This window comes from Diceros bicornis, chromosome X, assembly GCF_020826845.1.
Source record: "Diceros bicornis minor isolate mBicDic1 chromosome X, mDicBic1.mat.cur, whole genome shotgun sequence".
In the NCBI taxonomy this organism is placed as follows: domain Eukaryota; kingdom Metazoa; phylum Chordata; class Mammalia; order Perissodactyla; family Rhinocerotidae; genus Diceros; species Diceros bicornis.
The window spans coordinates 7,875,011-7,893,070 of record NC_080781.1 but is presented as its reverse complement, the minus strand read 5'-3'; the positions used below and the strand labels follow the sequence as shown (position 1 = coordinate 7,893,070).

General features: G+C 42.2%; 1 protein-coding gene across 5 annotated transcripts in view; it reads right to left on the bottom strand.

Annotated features, from left to right (window-relative positions):
- Window positions 1-18,060, bottom strand: part of CLCN4 (chloride voltage-gated channel 4) — an 83,811-nt gene that overhangs the window by 37,373 nt on the left and 28,378 nt on the right. For 4 of the 5 annotated variants that reach the window (XM_058535422.1, XM_058535424.1, XM_058535421.1 and 1 more), the window contains one exon: window positions 1,953-2,107. In XM_058535422.1, coding sequence (XP_058391405.1) covers window positions 1,953-2,096 — 144 coding nt within the window. In that variant the 5' untranslated portion in view covers window positions 2,097-2,107. Of the gene's footprint in view, window positions 1-1,952; window positions 2,108-8,835; window positions 9,006-18,060 lie in introns of all 5 variants that reach the window. The other variant, XM_058535423.1, reaches the window with a different exon arrangement.

Sequence of the window (18,060 nt, the reverse complement as noted above, 5' to 3'; positions counted from 1 at the left end):
AACTCTGAATTAGCCAGCATGGACCATGTTTTCCAGGCAGATGGAGACGTCTACACACATTGTAAGAATGCCCCTCCACCTCCCCGTGTTAACTGAATCCTACATTCCTCTGAGATCGTCATTCCCCTCCTAACCCTTTACAGCAGGGCTGACGAACATTTTCTGTCAAGGGACAGAAAGTAAATATCTTCGGCTCTGCAGGTCAGATGGTGTCTGTCGCAACTACTCACCTCTGCCGCTGTAGCACAAAAGGAGCCATAAAGAAGGTGTGTGTGAATGGGCGTGGCTGTGTGCCAATAAAACTTGACTTACAAGAACAGGTGCCAAGCCAAGGGCTATGGTTCACCCACCTCTGCTCCAGAGTGAATGCTGCCCCATCTCCCACATTCCTCCATGTTGGAGCCAAGGGGCTGGTCATCTTCTTGACTCTACCTCACTCCCTACACATCTCTCTTCCTCCTTTCTCTGCCAGCTACGTGAAATGACGTGACACAGTCGCACTCTCAATGTCGCTCCTCATCCTACTCTGAAGCTGCTCTCCCTGAGGCCACCAATAGTCCCCCACCCTGTTGGTTTGACTCCTACTTTACCCCTCCATGGAGGGGGACCTGGTTAGCAGCCCCGTCCTCGCCATTCTCTCCTCCTTTCACTTGTGGCCACTCTTTGCTGGTTCCCCTCTTTTACCTCCACCTGCTTCATCTGAATGTCCGTCACTGGCTCCCCATCTACCTCCCACTGTACCTAGCAAATCTTGGCATTGCCCAGGGTCCTGCCTGCCTCCTTACTTCTCCCTCTATATACCCAGGCCACCTTGGCCACTTCTAAAGCTTCAGCACCCACTCGCATGCCAAGGATCCCTCATTCTCCACCGCAGCCCTGACCTCGCCCAAGAACTGTGCAGAGTTCTCTCCACCTGCCAACCACCCCGGCTACAGGCTGGACCAACAGCTCAAACTCAAAGCGGCTGAAACAGAACTCATCACAGGACATCATCCCCTTCTGACCACAGCCAGGGCGTCATCCTTGACTCCACTCCCCTCCTGACCCCAATCCCCCCTCCAATCCTCTCAGTGGCTTGTGTGAATACCTCTTGACCTGAGCCTCGCTCCATCTGCACTTCACTGCCCTTTGTCAGACCTTCTTCCTCTTTCTCCTGCACTAATTTCCAAGCTTCCTGTTTCTCACTCTGCAATGCATCTTTCTTGTATTCTGAAGCCATCAAGGTGAAATCCAAACTCCTCTTCATGGCCTACTTGGTCATTCCCAATATGGCCCCGTTCCCATGGTGCCAGACTCATCTCTATTCCTCCCCTTCATGAATCCTCCACCAGACCTCAGAGCTCCTTGAACTGTACAAATGTGCCATGTTAGTTCATGCCTCTGTGACTTAAAAAAGGGCCATTCCTGATTTTAGAATCCTTTCCCCTTTCTCTGCCTAGCAACCTTAGTCATCTTTCAAGACCCAACTGAAATGTGACCCTCTCTAAAACACCTTTCCCTAACCATCCCTCCTAAATGACCCCATAGTTGTAGCCTATTAAAATATGTATTAATTGCCAACTAGACGCCAGGCACTGTAATATGTGCTTTCATACGCACATAACCTCATTTATTCTTCAGGTATAATTACCTCCATCCTTACAGATGAGAAGACAGGGTCCAGAAATGGCACCCCAAAAAGTCGCCCAGCCTGAAGGTGTCAAGGGCAGGATGTACCCGATTTGTCTGGTTCCAGAGTCCCCTCATTACCTTCCATACCACACCTCTGCATGACACAGCCTCCCACTCAAAGCACCTAGTATTATAATTATCTGTCCATATCTCTGCCTCTCCCACCGGCCCTTCTCTTTAGAGCCTAGCCCAGTACACGACATGGGAACCTAAGCCCTAGCTCCAGAACAGTCCAGTGAAAGCACAGCCTAGCCACTTTAGGTAGCCATGTCGCCACCTACCTTTCTGTGTCTGTCGGTGTCCCGTGACTTTTCCCTCAGCCAGTCGATGGTGTGGAAGTCCTCATACGTCCCCACATCAGGGAACGGCTCATCGAGGAAATCCATCAGGTTTCCGGAGCCACTCATCGCTCCTGCATTGACCATGCTAGTTACACCTGCAGAGGAAATAACTGCGGTTACAACATAAGCAGGATATCTGACAGACACGGCAGAATGATCCACGTGCACTATTTTCCTCTATAAGAAAGAATTATTTCTGCATAGGTATCTCTCTGCTGTCATGAAACATATATATATCATGTCTTAGTCAGTTCTGGCTGCTATGCCAAAAATACCATAGACTGGGTGGCTTATCAACAACAGAAATTTATTTCTTACTGTTCTGGAGACTAGATCCAAGCTTAAGGTGCCGGCAGATTCAACGTCTGGTGAGGGCCCGCTTCCTGGTTCATAGACGGCCATCTTATCACTGTGTCCTGACATGGTGGAAGGGGCAAGAGAGCTCTCTGGGGTCTCTTTTGTAAAGGACCTAATTCCATTCATGAGGGCTCAGCCCTCACGACCTAACCACCTCCCAAAGGCCCTCTTCCTAATACCCTCACATTGCAGATTAGGTTTCAACATATGAATTTTGGGGAGACACAAACATTTAGTCCATAGCACAGTCAATTCTTGTTATTCACAGTAGTCATGTTCTATAAAGTCACCATGAACACCAAATTAGTGAATACTGAAGCACTGTCCCTAAGAGAAATATAAGGTTAGGCTCCTGTGAGCCTCTGGTCACATTTTCATCAACTGATCAATACATAACCTTGTGTTATGTGTGTTTCTGCTTAAAGACACCTTATTGAATATATACTGTTGATTCACTAACATTGAACTCATGGCCAATAGCACTGTAACTCATGCCTGAAGGAAGCTTATCTAACACATGTATTTTCTCCATAAGGCACATTGCAGCCTTCTTGTGCTTAGCAACACCAGAGGCCCTCCAGCACTGCATTTCAGGGCCATTGTAAACAGCAAAATTACCAATAAAGCAGCACAACAATGTGAAAAATATGGTACTAAACAGACTGTGAACAGGACACTTGTTTACAGTCTGAGAGCTGAAACAAGATGGTGGAGTGTTGCCTCAGCTAGGAACGTGCATTTATGGTGACTCAAACTTTTGCCACTCTGCACATGCACATGTCTGTGAATGACTGGGAAAGTGCCATGTGTATTGATTTGGGGGTTACAAACATATTTTAGAAAGTGGGCAAATTCACAAATACAGAACCGCAAATAATGAGGATGAAGTATGTACATGTCTAAAAAGCCTCAAGTTCTGCAAAAGCAAGGTGTCAAATGGGAGGGCTGGAGGGGCAAAGAGGGTTGAGGCATACCACTCAAAATCAAATCATTGCAACCAAACCCATAATTGGTTCTCCTGGGAGATAAAGTAGACCACGCAGGCAGGCAGCCTGTGTGGCTGTCACTGCGGATATTCAATATGTACAGCAACAGCAGAGTAAAAACGCTGGCAAGACTTTCACTACCTGGTGTGAGCCAAGGCAATATGCAGAGGGCAGTGGCTCTCTACACCAGGGGGGCCACCATAGAGATGGACAAGGAGGCAGGACAACCTGCCACATGGGCCATGCTATGATCTGAATGTTTGTGTCTCCCCAAAATCCATATGTTGAAATCCTAACCCCCAATGTGATGGTATTAGGAAGTGGGGCCTTGGGGAGGTGATTAGGTCGTGAGGGTAGAGTCCCCATGAACAGGATCAGTGCCATTATAAGAGGAGATCCCACAGAGGTCCCTTGCCCCTTCCCCTGTGTTAGGACACAGCAACAAGAAGTCTGCGACTGGGAAGAGGGTCCTCACTCGATCATGCTGGCCCCCTGATTTTGGATGACCAGCCTCCAGAACTGTGAGAAATAAATATCTAGTTTACAAGCCACCCAGTCTGTGATATTTTGTGATAGCAGCCCAAACAGACTAATACAAGCTACAAGCCATGGCAGGCTGGCAGCACACTCCCCTGGGCAAGGAGCTCTGGGTGCAGGCACTCACTCTTAATTTTTCTTAAAATGCAGTCAAAAGGGCTCCTGCTCCCAGGGCAGTAGCACAGTTGAGGGTTTCTTCCTTTCCCGCCTAAGATAACAATTCCACTCCCACTATCCTGGTTCCCCTTGTCTTGAAAACAATCGCAAAGAAACCAAGACATCTTCCATGTCATACCACCATCAGAGCCTGATTTACAGATCACAGAGGAGCTGATTTGAGATGTTGAAAATGCTCTGCAGCAGGACCGCTGCTCACCGCCAGTTAGCAGAAAAAATAATATCCTCTTACAACGACAAGAGGTTGGAATATGCACTAAATAAAAATTACTTAGGCAGAGAGCATGGAAATTTGAATTACAGGATGAGGACCACAAAAGTGCTGGAATAGATGGTTAAAGAGGTGAAGGGTAGTTATAAAAATATTTGAGAGCAGGCTTCTCTCACTGCTTTACGTATTTTTATATCTGGAGGACCCAACCAAGACCTGATGAAAGTGCATTTTAATCAAATTGAAAAGTCACTATGGGCAAAATGATTACCTTACAAGCAATAAAGTGGCCATAGTGATTGATTTATTGACCATCTGCGCAACTCAGCTGCTTTAAAACTTTAAAACTTTGAGGTTTAAGCCGTGCCAAGCTGAAAGCCATACACACTGATGAGTACCCAGGGAAGAATCATGTTGCATAAGTCAGTAGCAACCAATAATAAAAGGGAAGGAGTAAAATTGGAAAGCAAAGATTTCGTTCTCATTTCTACAAAAACAAGATGGTAATAGCCTTTTATTATATGTGGTAAAGAAAATCTTTGATGCGGGCCGGCCCCGTGGCTTAGCGGTTAAGTGCACGCCCTCCGCTGCTGGCGGCCCAGGTTCAGATCCCGGGCGCCCACCGACGCACCGCTTCTCCGGCCATGCTGAGGCCGCGTCCCACATACAGCAACTAGAAGGATCTGCAGCTACGACATACAACTATCCGCTGGGGCTTTGGGGGAAAAATAAATAAATAAAATTATTAAAAAAAAAAAAAGATAATGAGAGACAAAGATGGGCATTATATAACGACAAAAGGGACACTCCACCAAGAAGACATAACACTTATTAACATATATGCACCTAACACAGGAGCACCAAAGTATATAAAGCAACTATTAAGAGAACTAAAGGGAGAAACTGACAGCAACACAACAATAGTAGGGGACCTTAACACCCCACTTATGTCAATGGACAGACCATCCTACCAGAAAGTCAACAAAGAAAGAGTGGCCTTGTGGCCAGCCCAGTGGCATAGCAATTAAGTTCCTGCATTAACTTCCACGGCCCGGGATTCATCGGTTCAGATCCTGGGCGCGGACCAACTCATCGCCCATCAAGCCATGCTGAGGTGGCGTCCCACACAGAAGAACTACAACTCTACAACTATGATATACAACTATGTACTGGGGCTTTGGGGAGAAAAAAGAAAAAGAGGAAGATTGGCAACAGATGTTAGCGCAGGGCCAATCCTCCTCAAAAAAAAAAAAGAGAGAGAGAAACAGTGGCCTTAAATGCAACACAGGACTAGATGAACTTAATAGATATATATAGAACATTCCATGCATAATACACATTCTTCTCAAGGGCACATGGAACATTCTCAAAGATAAACCATATGCTGGGAAACGAGGCAAGCCTCAATAAATTTAAGATCGAAATTGTATCAAGCATCTTTTCATCCACAATGCTATGAAACTAGAAATCAGCTACAGGAAAAAAGCTAGGAAAGCCAGAAATATGTGGAGACTAAACAACACGCTACTGAACAACCACTGGATCAATGGAGAAATCAAAAAACACCTAGAGACAAATGAAAATTAAAACACAACATATCAACTCCTATGGGATACAGTAAAAGTGGTACTAAGGTGAAAATTCATAGCAATATAGACCTACCTGAACAAACAAGAAAAATCTCAAATAAGTTATCTTAAACTACACCTAACAGAACTAAAAAAAGAAGAACACAGTCCAAAGTCAGTAGAAGGAGGAAAATAATAAAAATCAGAGCAGAAATAAATGAAATAGAAACCAAAAAAACAATAGAAAAGATCAATGAAACTAAGAGCTGGTTCTTTGAGAAGATAAACAAAATTGACAAACTCTTAGCCAGACTCAATAAGAAAAAAAAACACAGAAAACTCAAATAAATAAAATGAGAAATGAAAGAGGAGAAATTACAATGAATACCACAGAAATACAAAGGATTAGAAGAGAATAATATGAAAACCTATATGCCAACAAATTGGATAACCTAGAAGAAATGGATAAATTCTTAGAATCATACAACCTCCCAAAACTGAAACAAGAAAAAATAAAGACTCTGAATAGAACAATCACAAGTAAAGAAATTAAAACAGTAATCAAAAACCTCCCAAAAAACAAAAGACAAGGACCCAATGGCTTCTTTGGTGAATTCTACCAAACATTCAAAGATTTAATACCTATTCTTCTCAAACTCTTCCAAAAAATTGAAGGGGACAGGATGCTTCCTAACTCATTCTATGAGGCCAACATTACCTTGATACCAAAACCAGACAAGAACAACACAAAAAACAAAAATTTCAGGACAATATTGCTGATGAACATAGATGCAAAAATCCTCAAAAAAATTAGCAAATGGAATACAACAATACATAAAAAGTATCATACACCATGATCAAGTGGGATTTATTCCAGGGATGCAGAGATGGTTGAACATCCACAAATCAATCAATGTGATACACCACATTAACAAAATGAGGAATAAAAATCACATGATCATCTCAATAGATGCAGAGAATTCATTTGACAGGATTCAACATCCATTTATGATAAAAACTCTCAATAAAATGGATATAGAAGGAAAGTACCTCAACATAATAAAGGCCATATATGACAAACCCACAGCCAACATCATACTCAATGGTGAAAAACTGAAAGCCATCCCTCTGAGAATAGGAACAAGACAAGCATGCCCACTCTCACCACTCCTATTCAACATAGTACTGGAGATTTTGGCCAGAGCAATTAGGCAAGAAAAAGAAATAAAAGGGATCCAAATTGGAAAGGAAGAAGTACAACTTTCACTGTTTGCAGATGACATGATTCTATATATAGAAAACCCTAAAAAATCCACCAGAAAACTATTAACAATAATCAACAACCAGAGGAAAGTTGCTGGGTACAAAATCAACTTACAAAAATCAGTTGCATTTCTATATACTAATAACAAACTAGCAGAAAGAGAACTCAAGAATACAATCCCATTTACAATCGCAACAAAAAGAACAAAATATCTAGGAGTAAATTTAACCAAAGAGGTAAAAGACCTATACAATGAAAACTATAAGACGTTACTGAAAGAAATCCAAGAAGATATAAAGAAATGGAAAGATATTCCATGCTCACGGTTTAGAACAATAAACATAGTTAAAATGTCCATACTACCGGGGCCAGCCCCGTGGCATAGCAGTTAAGTGCGTGCACCCCGCTGCTGGCGGCCTGGGTTTGGATCCTGGGTGCACACCGAGGCAACGCTTGTCAGGCCATGCTGTGGCTGCGTCCCATATAAAGTGGAGGAAGATGGGCACAGATGTTAGCCCAGGGCCAGTCTTCCTCAGCAACAAAAAAGAGGAGGGTTGGCATGGATGTTAGCTCAGGGCTGATCTTCCTCACAAAAAAAATAAATTAAATAAAATACAACCCATTTAAAAAAAAAAAAGATGTGGTATATATAGATATACAATTGAATACTACTCAGCCATAAAAAAAAAGACAAAATCGTGCCATTTGTGACACCATGGATGGACCACGAGGGTTTTATGCTAAGGGAAATAAGTCAGACAGAGAAAGACAAACACCGCATGGTTTCATTCATATGTAGAAGATAAACAAACACATAGACAAAGAGAACAGATTAGTGGCTACCAGAGGGGAAGGGGCAGGGGAAGGGCAAGCAGAGTAAAGGGGCACATGTATGGTGACAGATAAAAACTAGACCTATTGGTGGTGAGCACAAAGCAGTCTATACAGAAACCGATATATAACAACGTACACCTGAAATTTACATAATATTATAAGCCAATATAAACTCAATAAAATCATTTTTAAAAAAAGAAAAGAAAAACAGGAGGGCCAGAAGTGTAAGAAGGGGGCATCCAGGTCAGAAAAATGGAAGAATTCTATCTGGAATCCACTTGGGAGTTGTGGATGGATAAGGAATAAGAATCCAGCCAAACACAGGAGCAACAAGGAGGGAACTCCAAGGACTTGCTAACTGAGAAATAAACTTAACCTGTGTAATTTCAATATGGTACTAGGAACAACCCCAAACAGATGCAAATAGCCATTTGCACCTTAGAGAGGGGCCCTTGCTCCTCTCACCTGTTTTTATTTCTTCTCTCCAGTAAGAGTATTTCTTCTGGCAGATCACACCTCTGCTTATGGCCTCAAGGCCACAGTTTCAAGGACAGCATCCTAAAACCTGAATCTGAGATTCCTACTTGGTCTAAATCATCTACCTCAGGGCTCAGCAAACTGGAGCTTGTGGGCCAAATTTGGCCTGCTGCCTGGTTTTGTAAATAAAGTTTTAGTGAAACACAGCCATGTCCATTCATTTATATATTGTCTATGACTGCTTTCACATGACAACAGCAGGTGAGTAGTTACGACAAAAACCATATGGTCCACAAAGCCTAAAATGTTCACTATTTGGCCATTTACAGAAAACATTTGCTGACTCCTGATCTATGCAGTGAACTGATTGTAAAAATGGCCCATATTCTCTACCCCTCCCTGTATCTACCACCTTTTCAATGGGACTTTGCAGCTCCTCTTCATTAAGAGGTAGAGTCTGTTTCTCTACCCCTTGACTCTGGGCTGGCCTCGTGACATGCAGTGGAAGTGACAGCATGCATGTACTGAGTCTAGACCCCAAGAGGTGATGCAGCCTCTGCTTTTTTTCTTGGACCTCTGTCTCTGCCACAAGAAGAAGCCTAGGTTAGAGCGCTGGAAGATGAGAGACCACATGCAGTCAAGTTAGGTCATCTCAGCTGAGGCCATCCTAGATCGTCTAGGCCCAGCCAAGCACAGATTCATGAGTGAGCCCAGCCAAGATCAGCTGAGTCTGGCCCAATCAAACCAGCCAGCTAACCTGTAGACTGAGAAAAATAAATGGTTATTGTTTTAAGCCACAATAAACAATTGGGTTTCTTGAAGGGGTTGTCATGCAGCAGCATCATAACAATGTTTAACAGGTACAATTTACTTGGGCTCTGAGAGAGAGAAGAAATGTGGTTAAAAAAAAATAACATGAGATCTACCCTCTTAACAAATTTTTAACTGTACAGTACATTATTGTTAACTATAAGCAGAATGTTGTACAGCAGATTTCTAGATATTTTTTTATCTTACACAATTGAAACTTCATACACACTGAACTGCCAACTCCCCATTTCCCCATCATCCCAGGCCCTGGCAACCATCATTCATTCTACTTTCTGCTTCTATGAATTTGACTACTTCAGATACCTCATATAAGTGGAATTATGCAGTATTTATTTGTCTTCCTGTGACGGGCTTATTTCACTAAGCATAATGTCCTCAAGGTCCATCCACATTACTGCAAATGATAGGATTTCCATCATTTTTTTTAAGATTTTTTTTAATTTTTTATTTATTTATTTTTCCCCCAAAGCCCCAGTAGATAGTTGTATGTCATAGTTGCACATCCTTCTAGTTGCTGTATGTGGGATGCGGCCTCAGCATGGCCGGAGAAGCGGTGCGTCGGTGCGAGCCCGGGATCTGAACCCGGGCCGCCAGCATCGGAGCGCACGCACTTAACCGCTAAGCCACGGGCCCGGCCCCAAGATTTCCATCATTTTTGAAGGCCATTGCACACATATTCACATTTTCTCTGTCCATTCATCCGTTGATGGACACTTAAGTTGCTTCCGCATCTTAGTTATTGTGAATAATGCTGCAATGAACATGGGAGTGCAAATATCTCTTCAAGATCCTGCTTTCAATTCTTTTGGATAAATACCCAGAAGTGCCACTGCTGGAGCATATGGTAGTTCTATTTTTAACTTTTTGAGATATCTCCATACTGTTTTCCACAGTGGCTGCACCACTTTACATTCTCACCAACAGTGCACAAAGGTTCCAATTCCTCCACATCTTTACCAACACTTGCTCTTTTTCGTTTTTTTGATAATGGCCATCCTAACAGGTGTGAGGTGAAATCTCACTGTGTTTTTTGTTTTTTTTTTAAGATTTTATTTATTTATTTATTTCCCCCAAAGCCCCAGTAGATAGTTGTATGTCATAGCTGCACATCCTTCTAGTCGCTGTATGTGGGACGCGGCCCCAGCATGGCCAGAGAAGCAGTGTGCGCCTGGGATCTGAACCCAGGCCGCCAGCAGCGGAGCGCGTGCACTTAACCGCTATGCCACAGGGCCAGCCCACACTGTGGTTTTGATTTGCATTTCCCTGATGGTTAGTGATGTCGAGCATCATTTCACATACGTGTTGGCCATTTGCATGTCTTCTTCAGAGAAATGTCTATTCAAGTCCTTTGCCTGTTTTTATATTGAATTATTTGTTTTTCTCCTATTGAGTTCTAGAAGTTCCTTATACATTATGGATATTAACCCCTTATCAGATATGTGGTTTGCAAATATTTTCTCCCATTTTGTAGATTGCTTTTCCACTCTGTTGATTGTTTCCTGTGTTGTGCAGAAGCTTTTTAATTTGAGGTAGTCCCATTTGTCTATTTGTGCTTTTGTTGCCTGTGCTTTTGGTATTGTATCCAAGAAATCATTACCAAGACCAATGTCATAACGTTTTTCCCCTCTGTTTTCTTCTAGGAGTTTTAAGTTTCAGGTCTTACATTTAAATCTTTAATCCATTTTGAGCTGATTTTTGTGTATGGTGTAAGATAGGGGTCCAATTTCATTCTTTTGCATGTGGACATATAGTTTTCCCAACACCACTTGTTGAAGAGACTATCCTTTCCCCTTTGTGTACTCTTGGTGCCCTTGCCAAAGACCAGTTGACCATATATGCAGAGGTTTATTTCGGGGCTCTCTATTCTGTTCCATTGGTCTATATTTCTGTTTTCATGACAGTAGCGTACTATTTTGATTACTGTAGCTTTATCATGTTTTGAAATCAGAAACTGTGAGGCCTCCAGCTTTGTTCTTCCAAGATTGCTTTGGCTATTTGGGGTCCTTTGTGGTTCCATATGACTTTTAGGATTTTTTTTCTGTTTCTGTAAAAAATGACATTGGGATTTTTATAGGAATTGCAATGAATCTGTAGATTGCTTTGGATAGTATAGACATTTTAATAATATAAAGTCTTCCAATCCATGAACACAGAATGTCTTCCCATTTATTTGTGTCTAATTTCTTTCAGCAATGTTTTGTAGCTTTCAGTGTACAAATCTTTCGTCTCCTTGGTTAAGTTTATTCCTAAGTATTTTATTCTTTTCAATGCTATTGTAAATGGGATCTTCTTAATTTCATTTTTGAATTGTTATTAGTATATAGAAACACAACTGATTTCTGTATATTGATTTTGTATTCTGCAACTTTACTGAATTTGTTCACGAGTTCTAACAGGTTTTTCTGTGGAGTGTTTAGGGCTTTCTATATATAAGATTATGTCATCTGTGAACAGAAATAATTTTACTTCTTCCTTTCTAATATGAATGCCTTTATTTCTTTTTCTTGCCTGATTGCTCTGGCTAGGACTTCCAGTACTATGTTCAATAGAAGTGGCAAGAGTGGGCATCCTTGCCTTGTTCCTGATATAAGAGGAAAAGCTCTCAGTTTTTCACCATACAGTATGAGGATAGCTGTGGCCTTTTCATATACAGTCATGTACCACATAACACCATTTTGGTCAAAGATGGACCGCATATATCACGGTGGTCCCATAAGATTAGTATCATATAGCCTAGGTATGTAGTAGGCTATACCATCTAGGTTTGTGTAGGTACACTCAATGATGTTTGCATGATGAGATCACCTAATGACGCATTTCTAGGTTTCATATATGTCTGTTAGGTCCATTTGGACTATACCATTGTTCAAGTCCTCTGTTTCCTTACTGATGTTCTGTCTAGATGTCCTATCCATTGTTGAAAGTGAGGTACTGAAATCTCCTACTATTATTGTGTGGTTGTCTATTTCTCCCTTCAGTTCTGTCAATGTTTGCTTCATATATTTAGGTGCTCTGATGTTGAGTGCATAAGTATTTATAATTGTTATATCTTCCTGGTGAATTGACCCTTTTATGATTATATAATGTCCTTGTCTCTTGTTACAGTTTTTGCTTAAAGTCTATTTTGTCTGATAGAAGTATGGCCACTCTTTTGGTTGTCATTTGCATGGAATATCTCTTTCCATCCTTTCACTTTCAGCCTATGTTTGTCTTTAAGTCTAAAGTGAGTCTCTAATAGACAGCATAGAGTTGGATCTTGTTTTCTTAATCCATTCAGCCACTCTCCCTCTATTGACTGGGGAGTTTAATCCATTTACATTTAAAGTAATAACTGATAGGGAAGGTCTTACTATTGTCATTTTGTTAATTGTTTTCTGTCTGTCTTGTGGCTCTTTTGTCTCTTTTTTCCCTTCTTGCTGCCTTCCTTTGTGTTTCAATGATTTTTTTCTTTTTGTGGTGACATGTTGATTCCTTTTCATTTTCTTCTGTGTATCTTCTATAATATTTTCTTGTGGTTACCATGGGGCTTACATAAAACATAGTTATAAAAATTTATTTTAAGCTGATAACAACTTAACTTCAATCACATACAAAACTCTACACTTTTGCCTCTCCCCACACATACATTTTATATTACTGATGTCACAAATTACAGACCTACCTCAGAGATGTTGCGGGTTCAGTTCCAGACCACTGCAATAAAGCTAACATCGCAATAAAGTGAGTCACATGAGTTTTTTGGTTTCTCAGTGCATATAAAAGTTATATTTACACTATAGTCTATTAAGTGTGCAAGAGCATTATTTCTTTAAAAATTTACATACTTTAATTAAAAAACACTTTATTGCTAAAATTCTAACCATCACCTGAGCCTTCAGTGAGTCAATCTTTTTGCTGGTGGAGGGTCTTATAAAAAACGCAGTACCTGCGAAGCACAATAAAACAAAGTGCAATAAAATAAGATACTCTTGTACATCTTTTTATACTGTGTATCCATCAACATATTTTTATAGGTATAGTTATTTTTTATACTTTAACTTTTATACCAGAATTAAGTGATTTATACACCACTATTACAATATTACAGTATTCTGTATTTGTCTATATAGTTACCTTTACCAGGGAGCTTTAGACCTTCATATGTTTTCATGCTGCTATTTAGCATCCTTTCATTTCAACTCAAAGGACTCCCTTTAGCATTTCCTATAAGGCAGGTCTAGTGGTGATGAACTCCCTCAGCTTTTGTTTATCTGGGAGTCTCTATCTCTCCTCCATTTTTTAAGGACAGTTTTGTCAGATATAGTATTCTTGGTTAGTAGCTTTTTTTCTTTCATCGCTTAGAATATATCATCTCACTCCCTGCCTGCCTGCAAGGTTTCTGCTGAGAAACCTGCAGATAGTCTTATGGGGGATCCCTTGTATGAGATAAGTCAATTTCTCTTACTGCTTTAAAAATTCTCTCTTTATCTTTGACTTTTGACAGTTTGATTATAATGTAATTCAGTGTGGACTTCCTCGGGTTCATCTTTTGTAGAATCTGTTGGGCTTCTTGAATCTGGATGTCCATATTCCTCCCCCGATTTGGGAAGTTTTCTGTCATTATTTCTTTAACTAAGCTTTCTTTCTTTCTCTTCTTCTTCTTCTTGTAGACTCCCATATGCATATATTAGTTCACTTGATGGAGTCTCCTAAGTCCCTTAGGCTTTCTTCACTCTGTTTCATTCTTTCTTCTTTTTGTCCCTCTGACTGGATAATTTCCAATGACCTGCCTTCGAGTTCACTGATTCTTTCTTCTGTTTCATCAAGTCTCCTGTTGAACACCCCTAGTGAAGTTTTCTGTTCAGTTATTGTATTCTTCAGCTCCAAATTTTCTGTCCAAAATTTCTGTTTATTTCTTTTCTACATTTTCTATCTCTGTTGAAATGCTCATTTTGTTCATGGACTGTTTTCCTGAGCTCGTTGTGCTTCTTTATGACAGTTACTTTGAATTCTTTGTCAGGTAAATTATATACCTCTGTTTCTTTGGGGTTGGTTTCTAGAGATTTCTTTGTTTGGGTCATGTTTGTCTGCCTCATGTTTGTCTGTCTCTTTGTGTTCTTTGAACTTTTGAGTTGGTATCTGTACATTTTAAAAAATAGCCACCTCTTCTAATCTTTACGAACTAGTTTCCTACAGGGAAAGACCTTCACCAATCAGCCCAGCTAAAGAGTCGGGGGGCCTCTAGGGCCAGCCCCATGGCTTAGCGGTTAAGTGCGCGTGCTCCGCTACTGATGGCCCGGGATCGCATCCTAGGCGCGCACCGATGCACCGCTTCTCCAGCCATGCTGAGGCCGTGTCCCACATACAGCAACTAGAAGGATGTGCAACTATGACATACAACTATCTACTGAGGCTTTGGGGAAAATAAAAGGAGGAGGATTGGCAATAGATGTTAGCTCAGAGCTGGTCTTCCTCAGCAAAAAGAGGATTAGCATGGATGTTAGCTCAGGGCTGATCTTCCTCACAAAAAAAAAAGTCTGGGGGCTTCTCAAACCTTTTCTATGGATGCATTTTCTCTGGACTTGTGCATGTAGTCCTAATTAGAGGAATTTGCCAGTTTATTTTTTCAGAAGCTTCTAATCTCTTGCTCCCTCTGGTGTTTGTCTGTGGCTCTGCAAGTTCCCTGGTTCTATAGCAGCAAGCCATCCCACTCTCCTGGGTTCTCAGTGGCAACCAGGCAGCTCCTGTCAGTATGCCAAGTCAGGCCAGAGAGATATCAGTCCCTCAGGCAGCTTTCCACAAAGCCAGAGAGCTGCATGCAAACTCTACTACTTATTTCTCTCTCTTGCTCCAAGTGACAAATGAGGCAAAACAGAAACCAGTCCCTCAGGCTGCTCTCAGAAAAGCTGGGACATTGGAGGCATGCTTCACTCCTCTTCCTCCTGAGTGAGAAGTCTCAAGTTGAGTGGCTTCTCCCAATCACACAAATCCATGCCAGCTGCCGCAAGCCACCCACCACTTTCCACTGTTCTCAGCTGCCCTCAGGCCTCCAACCCATGCTGGTTCATCAGCGCTCTAAGTGGAGAGTGAAGCAAGCCCTCAGGTAGGGCTCTGACAGGTTAGACATTGGAGATACCTTCTACTCTCTTTCCCCCAAAGGAGAAGTTGCAGGCAAGGGATTTCCCTCTCAGGGCTGAGCTGCGCCATCTTGGGGGAGGGTCTGACACGGGTAAAGTGAAATTGCTCTTCTTACCTGTTTCATTGCAGCTGTTCTTGGCTTTATGCTCACCTAGGGTAGTCCAACTTCTTAACTGGAATCTAGAATTCTCATAAAGGTATTTTGATCTGATCATTGTTATTGGTGTTTCTGTGGGGGAACAAGGGCTAGGACTTTCTATTTTACCATTTTGCTGAAGTCACTCTGCCCCAAAGCATTATCAGAACTCCTAATTACATTGTGGCAGAAACATCTTCCCACTCCACCGTGACACCGTGCAGTCATCAACAATGACTTACTCATATTTGCGTCCCCATCACTGTGTCAGGCACGCATCTAGTCAATATTCACTAAAGTGTTTTGAGTTCATTTAAACGTGTGCCTATCTCTGAACCACTGGAGCAACAAAGGCAAGGCCCCATTACAGAATTTTTATAGGCTCCATCTATGCACCTATCAAAAATGTCTAAGTCCCAATTTTGTCATAAATAGGATAAACAGACTCAAAAAAAATGTGTGAGTAGACAAGATAGCCTAGAAAAAAAGAGTACAAAGAGAATGAGTTTGTCAGTGTGACTCCTGCACAACTCAGGGGAATCCAGACCGGTCTCCTCTGCAGGGACATCCTCAGGATGATTTGGGGAACATCAGACTCTCAGAACAGGATGGTAGGAGCCACCAAGATCACCCCCAAGAAGTCCCCAGTTCTGTGACTATGGCCTCCAGGAGCACTCCAGGTACAAAAAGCACAAATGGCAGCTTTCCTGAAAATTCTAGCCCATGCCTTATTTTGAGTTAATAAATCAGCATTCAAGTTTACATCAAAGTATTTTAACAGTTTTTCATTGGTCCATCCCCTTAAATCTGATTGGTTCTGCTTCCCAGGAAAAACTAGACTTCTGAGCTAAGGTCTAGGCCACGTGCAAGAATAAGAGCCCCAACTTATGCCCTGCCATGGGGTTCTGTCCAGGCCTTAAGTTCTCTGTGCCTCAATTTGCTCATCTGTAAAATGGGGATAGTAATAGTACATATTCCTCATAGACTCGTGAAGATTAAGCAAGTTAATATAGGAAAAACATTCAGAATAAGTACTATGTAACTATTCTTTTAACACCAGAATTCTGTGTTGTGTCTCTCACAAGGTTGCAGTCAGACAGGGGCTGGGGCTAGAATCATATGAAGGTTTGTTTACTCACACGTCTGGTGCCAAGGCTGGGAAATTCAAAACCTGAGGACTAGAAGAACAGCTGGGGCTAGAATCATCTGAAGGCTTGTTCACTCACACGTCTGGTGCCGAGGCTGGGAAATTCAAAAGCTGGGGACTAGAAGAACAGCTGGGGCTAGAATCATCTGAAGGCTTGTTCACTCACACGTCTGGTGCCGAGGCTGGGAAATTCAAAAGCTGGGGACTAGAAGAACAGCTGGGGCTCCCTGGGCATCTCTCTCTCCACTGGCATCTCCATGTGGTCTCTCCAGCCTGGTGGCTTTAGTGTGGGAGGACTTCTTACCTGGGGCCCTGGGCTCTGAGGCAAGAATGTCAGAGAGAGAGACAGGCAGAAATATATGTTATGGGTCACCTTGCATGACCTAGCCTCAGAAGTCATGCAGTGTCACTTTTGCCACATTCTTCTCATTGTGGCAGTCACAAAAGCCTGCCCAGGTTCAAAGGGAGGGAAGTAGACTCCATTGCTTGATGAGGAAATGGCAAGGTTCTGGAAGAGCATCCAAAAATCAGAAATATTGTTGTTGCTATTTTTAAAAAATACAACCTACCACTCAACTTATAAAAAACCTTGGAAAATACAGAAAAGTATCGAGAAGAAAATAATGATTTCCTGCCATCGTGTTCTAGATAGAGAATCACTGCAAAATGTTGGTATATTTTCTTCACAGATATATTTTAAAACAAGTTGGGGGCCAGCCCCGTGGCTTAGCAGTTGGGTGCACGCGCTCCGCTGCTGGTGGCCCGGGTTCGGATCCCAGGCGCGCACCGACGCACCGCTTCTCCAGCCATACTGAGGCCGAGTCCCACATACAGCAACTAGAAGGATCTGCAGCTATGACATACAACTATCTACTGGGGCTTTGGGGGGGGAAATAAATAAATAAAAGTTTAAAATAAAATAAAACAAGTTGGAAGTATGATACAACTGGCTCTTTCATATTGTGCTTTTTTCCTCTCTATTTTGAACACTTACCATAAGAGAGGCCGCACTGCATAGTGGGTAATAACACAGGCTCTGGGCCTGCCCCAGTGGCCTAGTGGTTAAATTCGGCGCACTCCGCCTCGGCGGCCCAGGTTTGGTTTCCAGGCGCAGACCTACACCACTCGTCTGTCAGTGGCCATGCTGTGGCAGTGGCTCATATAAAATAAAAGAGGAAGATTGGCAACAGATGTTAGCTCAGGGCAAATCTTCCTCAGCAAAAACAAAACAAACAAAAAAAAACAGACTCTGGAACAGCACTGCCTCGGTCCAAATCTCAGCTCTGCCACTTACTGGCTGTGTGACCTTAGGCAAATTGCTTAACCTTACTGTGCCTCAGTCTCCCCATCTATAAAGTGGGGATCTAACAGCATCTACCTCAGAGTGTTGTTACAAAGACTGAAAA